The following is a 9,523-nucleotide window of genomic DNA, read 5'->3' as shown; positions in this document are numbered from 1 at the left end:
CGAAGTGGATCTACATGGCCCCATGACAAGAAACGTGGCGATTCGACGTTCATGTCCTCGTTTCACAAATTTACTCTTCCACTCGGAGTTGCTCCAAAGAGGTGTCAGATATTTTGGTGTGATCCCAGGGGTATTATTGTGATTTCAATTCTCGCGAACTGACTTGCTTAAAAGCGCGTCGAAGCTAAGCACCGTTTAAGTGCTTGCACAGAGAAGAAATAAGAAACCCTAATTTTGTTACTGCTCTTCTTATTCAAAGAAAACCCAATTCAGCCCCAAATTCGAGCGCTTTAAATTCAATTCCGGAATTAGGAACCCTAGTTATTCTTTTTATTTCTGGTGTTTTCGAAAGAGATTGCAAAACGCACATAGATTTTGAAGATGATCGTGAGCCAGAAGATGGTAGCGGAAGCGGAAATTATATGTCAGCAGAGCATTCCCATGTTGGACGTGAAGTATCACCTTTGCGTGGAACAAGAACACAACGTCAAGGTTGAGGTTTCACCCACCTCACCCTCTCCTTCTTTCCCGATCTTTGGCCAAGTACGGGTTTCCTCTGAATCCAATTTTACTCATACATCTCGCTTTTAATCCTTATGTCTTTTTTTTTTCTTTGAACTTTTGGGTTTGTAATTCAATTGAGATTCTTACTGTATGTATTGCTTGATTTGGTTAAAGAATTGGTTTTTCCTTTATCCTTTTTTATTATCCATCGGGGCTTAAATCGGTGGGTTTTTTTGGGTGATTGTGTATCAATCAGTCTGGATTTAGCTGTGAATTTTCCTTTGTTTATTTTCAATTCTGAATCGGGTTTTTTGAATTTGATATTTTTAGCTTGATAAATGTGGTGAAGATCCACTACTTCTAGTGTGTGCTGAGATTGCTTGCTGAAACTGATTTTTGGAACTAGAATTTGGAATTTGGTGTTTAATTATTTATTTCATTTATCATAGGTTCTATACTATATGCTATATACTATCACCTCTCCCCAACCCACAACACCAATAAAGAGGAAGAAAAAAATTGCTCAAAAATTTCCCCAGGTGAAATCTAGTGAAATAGCTAGCCATAACGTTAGGAAGTTCATTATTCCAACTTTGTGCTGGTAGGCCTTGTGAGCTTAGTGGTTTGTGTTTGTTTTTCCTTTTGTTTTAAAGCGTTGTGTTAGTGCTTGTTAGAGAAATTTTATAATGTAGCCTTCTTAAATTTTTGGGTTGAATTTGTTCTTTACCGGGTTGATGTGCTGACCATTATCTTATTATTTGTATGTTAGGCTGCGAGTTGCTCTGAGATCATTAAAGATTCCCTTTTGGAGACCCCTGCAATTAAGTTTATCCCGAATGTGCGTTCTGGTAGCTATGCTGCAATTGGACCGCGAGAATCTATGGATGATGAACACATTCGTATAGATGATTTAGCTGCCAACCTTGGTTTTGTGTTCAAATACCCAATGCCAAGTGCATTTTATGCCGTTTTTGATGGGCATGGGGGACCTGATGCAGCCTCTTTTGTTAAGAGGAATGCTATGAGATTATTTTTTGAAGATGCTGACTTGCTGCAATCATATGATACTGATGCATTTTTTCTAAAGAAATTGGAGGAGTCTCATCGGAGAGCTTTTTTACGGGCAGACCTTGCCTTGGCTGATGAACAAGATATTAGTAGTTCATGTGGCACTACAGCATTGACTGCTCTTGTACTCGGAAGGCATTTGCTGGTTGCCAATGCTGGTGACTGTCGAGCAGTCCTTTGCAGGAGAGGTACAGCTGTTAATATGTCTCAAGATCACAGGCCAAGTTATTTACCAGAACGCAAGAGAGTGGAGGAGTTAGGTGGCTTCATTGATGATGAATATCTCAATGGTTATCTTTCAGTAACTCGTGCCCTTGGGGATTGGGACATGAAATTTCCACTTGGTGCTGCATCACCCCTTATTGCTGAGCCAGATGTTCAACTGATTACATTGACAGAGGATGATGAGTTCTTAATCATTGGGTGTGATGGGATTTGGGATGTAATGTCTAGCCAAGTAGCAGTTAGCCTTGTTCGGCGTGGATTAAGAAGGCATGATGACCCACAGCAATGTGCCAGAGAACTAGTCAAGGAAGCCTTGCGCCTGAATACATCGGATAACCTTACTGCGATTGTCATATGCTTGTCCCCCATTGAAAACATTGTTGATTCATGTCCGCCCCAAAGGCGAAGATTCAAAGCCTGCAGTCTGTCTGAAGAGGCCCGTAATAGATTGAAGAGCTTGATAGAGGGAAATTGACTGTAAATGCAATTCTTGAGATTCATAAAAGTTCCTTTCATTAAAAGATTAATCTGTTTTTTGGGCTGTTTCAGATAGTTAGAAAAAGAAGCCAGCAGTTTTGTAGGGATAGAAAGGGATATTAGGTGAGAGGTAGAGAGGGTTTAGACCTATTTAATTGGGAGGTGTATTTCTGGGCTATGTTTTGGTATATTGTAGAGACAATTTTAGCTAATTTTGGCGGAGTAGATACACAGCCCCCCCATGGTGGGTTTTGATTTTATGTTGGTTTTGATTTTATGTTGCTTTAGACTTCTCGGCAATTCTCTGGGGGTGGCTGCATGCCTCCAGTTTCAAATTTTCTTCGTATATTTGCTTCAATGACGGTTAGTTTTAGACAACGCAAAGTTGAGTGGATGGATTATGCTTGGCCCATCCAATCACTGAAGCAACCTGGATGGCCCATACAAATTTTCTTCGTATATATTTTTTTCTTGCTTGAACGTTCTTTATTGTTCCTGGATCCTCCTAGTTTTATGGATGGATTATGCTTGGCCCATCCAATCACTGTAGGCCTATGTCATAGGACAATATGAACCTTCGGCAGCATAAAAACTAATCGCGTATCGTATGCGATGAATTTTTGTCCGTTATTACTTTCAGTTCATTTATTAAAAAGAGTCTGTGAATAGAAAGACTATTTTCAATCAGGTTTTATTAATCTCATGATAAAAGAAATAAATTATTTCATGTTATAGAAATAAACTTGTGGGCTCTATCACTTAAAAAAAAAAAATAAGAAAAATGAGGCATAGTTATTGAAGGGTGTATAGGAGAAAAAATTTATCTCATGTAATATAAGAATAATTTTTCTCTTTCAATAAATATATATTTTGGAGGGAGGGGTGTGAAAATATCAGTTGCCCCTGTCCAACCAAATATCCTGACCTTGGTAAGGTGTGTAAGGCCCTTATTTCATTATCTCAAAGTTTTAAACGTATGACTCGGGAGATTTGCTGCCATTGCATCATGCTCTGAGAAATAGGAAGCTTCTAACCACAACTTCAAGTATCAAATGCTTTGTGAGGCCCCTTCTCTCCACTTTTCAGATCCTAAATAAATAACAGATGTTTCTGCCCATAGAAGATTTTAAAAATTAGGAATTTCCCACAGATTGGAATCATTAAACTTTAATTTTGTAATCATTGTCCAAACTCCTTAGTATGTATTGAGTTTGCTAAATAGAAAACTTATTAAGCATTGAGGTTAACGGAGTAGATTATTTACATTTCCATCAAAACAGAATTGCTCCCCCGCCAAAGCTTTTAATGAATCTAAACCCAAGCATTGTTTTGCAAATATTGTGTTGTTCCTACTTTTTTTTTTTTTTTTTGAGTAATTAAGTATATGGCCCTCCAATTAACTCATCGTTGAAAACCTAAAATATTCCTTGAACAAGTTTTAAGGATACAACATTACCACTAAATAACACCCTGAGTTACCTATCTTGTTTTAAAATAAATTTAATACTAGAGAATTATGTTCATGGACTTAAAAAAAGATTTATTATTTGAAAAGACAATCGTGCCTATTTTGTTTAAAATTCTGTCTCTAAAATTATTTTTCAAAAAAACACAATATTATAGCCATTTATTTAATATCTTATACAAGTGGTTAGTATTTGGGAAGGTAACAGATTCAATTTGTCTGTCTCTAAACCAATTTTCCATGATTTGAATTATAGTTTAGTAAAAATACCTCATTTTTACTAGTAATTAGCAGGAGTGAAAAAAATATTAATAGAACTTTGAAATCTTACTTGTTTTAATTTTATTAAATAAATGTCGTTCGTCCAAAAAGTACAGCCATCACTCCACCACCACGTAGAGAATAAATTAAAGCGAACATTATCATAAAAGAACATCAACGGTTCAAAGCAAAAGTTGAATTTGCAAGCCAGAAAACGAAAAACAAAAAAAGAATAATAGAGGGCTAATAAGTGCATTAGCGGTGATCCAAGGGCTGAGATCAGATCGAATCAAGACATTAATTAATTAATTATTTTTTATAAATATATTTTTTATATATCTAAGAAAAGAGCGTTGTCTTGTCCTGTGTCTGTGTTGTGTTGTGTTGTGTTGTGTTAGGTCTTGAGAAAGAGAGTGGCGTTTGTTTAGGTGAAGAAGAAGAAGAAAAAGAAAAAGAAGAATGGCTATGGCAATTGCAAACTTGGCTCGACGGAAGGGTTACGTTGTTCTCTCATCGGAGACTCTCAGGTACTCTCTCTCCCTCTCCCTCTCCTCCTTCTCAAGGTCAAGGGGATTCGCTTCGGGATCTGACCAAAACGACGTCGTCGTCGTCGGTGGTGGCCCCGGCGGTTATGTCGCCGCCATTAAAGCCGCCCAGCTCGGTCTCAAGACCACTTGCATCGAGAAGCGCGGTGCTCTCGGCGGCACATGTCTCAACGTTGGATGCATCCCTTCCAAGGTCAATTTTTCATTCGCAATGTTATTGTTCCTTTTTTATGTTTATGGGATTGGGAATCACTTTTCTAGTTTCGTTTATAGTCTGTGTCATTTCTGGTTATTGTAGTTTGTTTTTTGCAAAGAGATAAGAAAATACAAAAAACAAAATTGTAAATTGTAAATTTTCACTATAATAATATCTTTTTTTTTTTTCTTTCGTGTTGGATTATTGTGAAGTAGAGGTTTAGAAGCCGTTGGGGAAAGACTGGCTTTTTGTTACTTCCAATTTTTGGACTGTGAGGTGAGGTGAAGTTATTTGGATGGGGAGTTGTAAGGAGAAAGTAGATGAGATGGAGAGAACTTTCTTATGAAAATGGGTTTTCTGTATTTCTCTTTTGATGTTTTTATCAGGATTCTTCTATCTCAGAATTCCGTGCATGTATTAGCACATTTTTTTTGTTTCTCCTGTCCTAATCTTGATCTGGGTTTTGCTTATTTTTCTCCTCCTTGTGTGAATGAGTTGATTTCATTTACTGGATCAAAATTAAGGTCTACGCACTAGTCTCAACCGGGTTATTATTACCTGGATGAGAGAAGCCTTACATTAAGCTTGCGAACTTTAATACACCAAGTTGCATTTCCTTCATTTTGATATGCTGCAGACTTTATTGTAACTTTTAGTCTGCCTTTTTTATTTCTAAATTTGTTGTATTAACCTCTTCCTTCATTTCACGTATTTTTAAATAAATGTGCTCCCTTGTATAAACTAAATGGACTTGCTGAAGAATTGATGTTTGACATAAAACAGTTGCGTCCTCTTGATCCATGTAGCCAACCCCTCCTAGTGGGAAAAGGCTTTGGTTGCTGTTGTTTTTGTGCTCCCATATATAGTTTGAAAATACTAGTGGATATGGTATTCTCTCTAACCCATGTACTCATGTATGGTGCCTCCATATTTTGGTTCAGGCACTTCTGCATTCTTCCCACATGTACCACGAGGCTAAACATTCATTTGCCAACCATGGGGTCAAGGTTTCATCTGTCGAGGTTGACTTGGCAGCCATGATGGGCCAAAAAGATAAAGCTGTTTCTAATCTTACCCGGGGAATTGAAGGTCTATTCAAGAAAAACAAGGTAACCTATGTCAAAGGATATGGCAAACTTGTTTCACCATCTGAAGTCTCTGTGGACACCCTTGAAGGTGGGAATACTGTTGTTCAAGGCAAGCATATTATAATCGCCACAGGTTCGGATGTGAAATCTCTACCTGGAGTCACCATTGATGAAAAGAAAATTGTATCATCGACCGGAGCTCTTGCTTTGTCTGAAATCCCTAAGAGACTCATAGTCATTGGGGCAGGCTACATTGGGCTAGAAATGGGCTCAGTATGGGGCCGACTTGGCTCCGAGGTAACAGTTGTTGAGTTTGCGCCAGATATTGTTCCAACCATGGACGCGGAAATCCGGAAGCAGTTTCAGCGTTCTCTTGAGAAGCAAGGCATGAAATTCATGCTGAAGACTAAGGTGATTGGAGTTGATACTTCTGGAGATGGTGTGAAGCTAACTGTTGAACCAGCGGCTGGTGGTGATCAAACCACACTTGAAACAGATGTTGTCCTTGTATCTGCTGGTAGGACTCCGTTCACTGCTGGACTCGGGTTAGACAAGATAGGAGTTGAAACTGACAAGGCAGGACGAATTTTGGTGAATGAAAGATTTTCTACTAATGTCTCTGGCGTTTATGCAATTGGAGATGTAATTCCAGGCCCAATGTTAGCACACAAGGCAGAAGAAGATGGGGTTGCTTGTGTAGAATACATAGCTGGTAAGGTTGGCCATGTGGACTATGACAAAGTTCCAGGTGTTGTGTATACAAACCCTGAGGTTGCATATGTTGGGAAGACAGAGGAGCAGGTGAAGGCACTTGGAGTTGAATACCGTGTTGGTAAGTTCCCTTTCCTGGCTAATAGCAGGGCTAAGGCAATCGATAATGCTGAAGGACTGGTCAAGATATTGGCTGAAAAGGAGACAGACAAAATATTGGGAGTACATATTATGGCACCCAATGCGGGAGAGCTCATTCATGAGGCAGCGATAGCATTGCAGTATGATGCATCAAGTGAGGACATAGCACGTGTGTGCCATGCACATCCAACAATGAGCGAGGCTATTAAAGAAGCCGCAATGGCTACTTATGACAAGCCCATTCACATTTGAACAGCCGGTTGCTTCTTTAATCTCGTTTTCATTTTTGTCCAAGAATTTTACAATGACTTGGAGAATGATACCTTCTTTGTGTGTTAAATTTAGATTCAGGTTTTTATATACAAGTTAGCTCTTTGCATAATAAGAGGAATGATTGTGTTGTTTTATCCTTGTTGAATAATATATATACCACCCCCTCTTTCAGGAGCAATATTGTGATGCTGACTGTTGGGTGAAAACAATTTAATCTTCTGCTCTTCTGACTAACACCTTGTTGAGTGGTCCATATAAATTATTTTCATCTATCCATTTCTTCTTCCCTTTGCATCAGTTGTCAATGAATCTCAAAGGAGTAATTGGAATGTCTCACTGAAATTTATGTAGACATAAATTTCAAAGGAAACTACTCACTTTGGTGGGACAAGAAAAACGCGACAGGAGTCATATATTGCATTAAATAATCTGCAATAGCATAAGTAGAGGATTAGTCTGTCAATAAGATTTCTTCTGGCTTGAAACTAGACCCAAGATTCAGTTGTTTTCCAAGAAAAGTGTGTCCTGGTATAACTTTAGAGACTGTTAAGGATTTATATCTCAACAACTTATCCAACAAAGGACAATGCCTATCTAAATAATATCTTGATAACATAGGATCAAGGAAGTACATTCCTATTAGGATTCTAAACTTACAAGTAATCCCTTTTATAAAGGGTTGAAGTCTCTCAGGCACATACTTCTAATAGGAATGTACTTCCTTGATCCTCCGTTATAGCATATTATTTAGCTAGGTCTTATCCTTTGTTGGATAAGTTGTTGAGATATGGATTTGATCCATAAGAAAGACATTCAAAACAAACCAATTCCATTAGTCCATGTAGACTAAATAATATTTTCTTTAATATGAACAATTTATTTTTCCTTTGACATTTATGTCTACATAATTCTTGGGGCGTTATTAAGTGTTTGGACTCCCCCGTTATTTTTTATATATTATCTTTTTTGTTTATTAGATTTTATACGTTGTCTTTGATGAAGGCATAATGTTGTAGCGTGTTATTTTAATAATAATAATTATTATTTATATTCTTAAGATTGCTTCATGAACTTATTCTATGTGGAAAAGTAATTTTAAAAAGGGAAAAGTTCAAAAATTCCGGTTTGCTCTATAATTATTTATTCTCTTATATTTTTTTCATAGCATTTATTTTTCCTCTACTTTTTTCTATTCAAGTCCAATGTTAACATCTTTAAATATTGGGTTTATCAGTTTATTTTACCCATATGAACAATAAAAAAACCAAGGGGGAGATAAGTGATTAAAAAAAATAAAAGCACAAGAGGGTATGTAATAAAAAATTAAGGCACAATGAATTTTTAGAACCTTTTCTTTATAACAATTAGAAAATTAAAACTTATATTACGAACAATGTAGAACAAACAAACTAATTGGATAGACCATTGTAAATAAAGATGTTTTGTTCAACATCATTCACGTATGCCTTTTATATGTGTATTTTATATTTATCGGATGATTGAATACATTATTTTTATATATGTTCGTAGTTACTCAATGAAAAATTATTATTGTCTTAATACTAACAGTTTAATTTTTTTTACTTATTGTTTAATAAATAAAAAAATTAAGAACTTTACAGTACCTAATTATTTTAAATAAAATGACTGTGTTATAGTAAGAGAGATTTGTCATAAAATAGAAGATCATCATGGAAAAAAAATGGGAAGTTATTGATGAAAAAAATTAATTTAAATATTAAGTGAAATACTACCTTTCACTTAAAATAACACAATATTTAATCCTTTAAAAGAATAAACACTTTTTTCATTCAACGTTTTGTAATTTTGTAGCTTGATTCTCCAAGGTGAAATCATCCTCAATAAGATTCGAAGTTGAAGGTGATATTATAAGAATAGGATGTGGAGATGAATATTGGGTTATCTTTTTCTACAATTAAAAAAAAAAATTGTGAATGATGGTTGTTTTTCATTTCCTCATTGTCTCTTTGATAAGAAGTAAATTGTAAAATAAAAAACGAAGAATGAAAATTGGAAAAAGAGAATGTATGAAATTATAGGTTATTATTATCTACTGAGAGAAGAAATTAGTTGTTAAAAGACTATTGTCCTACACGTCATCACAATTAATCGCCCAAATAAAAATGAACCACATAAAAAAATAAAAAAATAGAAAAAGTTGCATGATAAAACCCATAAAATTTTCTGTCTCATTTTGGACAGCTTCTTGTTCCTTAGACTCAAATATTTATTTTATTATAATATAAAAAAGTCAAATTGAAAAAGAAAAATGGAGCTTCCATTTGTCTCTGCTCGCTAGTGATCGAGTGTAGCGCAGCACAACATCGATTGGTAATGTAATTAGCAACAAAACATCACTAATCAAGTTGTTGGTGCTTGCTAATGCTATCCTCAATAGTGTTTAATTAATTTGTTGTATTTCATTGGTGCCCTTCGTGACGTTGAGGAAGCTCAACAAGAGTTTGAAGTCGGGATGGATAACGTTGCTTCTAGAATGCTAATGCTGCCAACCTTGCTTCAAGAATATGGTCACTTTCTGGATAACGTT

At 36.0% G+C, this 9,523-nt stretch overlaps 2 protein-coding genes across 3 annotated transcripts; both read left to right on the top strand.

Moving 5' to 3' along the window:
* The first annotated feature begins 212 nt into the window (after positions 1–212).
* Positions 213–2,602, top strand: LOC133304265 (probable protein phosphatase 2C 13). Its single transcript, XM_061504273.1, has 2 exons — positions 213–543; positions 1,274–2,602. The coding sequence occupies exons 1-2, from the start codon at positions 382–384 to the stop codon at positions 2,270–2,272; spliced, it is 1,161 nt and encodes a 386-aa protein (XP_061360257.1). The 5' UTR covers positions 213–381; the 3' UTR covers positions 2,273–2,602.
* Positions 2,603–4,371: 1,769 nt separating this feature from the next.
* Positions 4,372–7,196, top strand: LOC133304271 (dihydrolipoyl dehydrogenase, mitochondrial). 2 transcript variants are annotated; one of them, XM_061504280.1, is made up of 2 exons: positions 4,372–4,738; positions 5,683–7,196. In XM_061504280.1, exons 1-2 carry the CDS (start codon positions 4,460–4,462, stop codon positions 6,931–6,933), a joined length of 1,530 nt encoding a protein of 509 aa, XP_061360264.1. In that variant the 5' UTR covers positions 4,372–4,459; the 3' UTR covers positions 6,934–7,196. The 2 variants fall into 2 exon arrangements, with proteins under 2 accessions (XP_061360264.1, XP_061360265.1); XM_061504281.1 differs by having other exon boundaries at positions 4,398–4,527; positions 5,683–7,195.
* Positions 7,197–9,523: the final 2,327 nt, after the last annotated feature.

Source organism: Gastrolobium bilobum, unplaced genomic scaffold, assembly GCF_033153095.1.
Source record: "Gastrolobium bilobum isolate Gb01-03AN ecotype WA unplaced genomic scaffold, APGP_CSIRO_Gbil_v1 utg15463, whole genome shotgun sequence".
NCBI lineage: Eukaryota > Viridiplantae > Streptophyta > Magnoliopsida > Fabales > Fabaceae > Gastrolobium > Gastrolobium bilobum.
The sequence above is the reverse complement of the archived record's forward strand: the minus strand, read 5'-3'. Positions and strand labels throughout refer to the sequence as shown.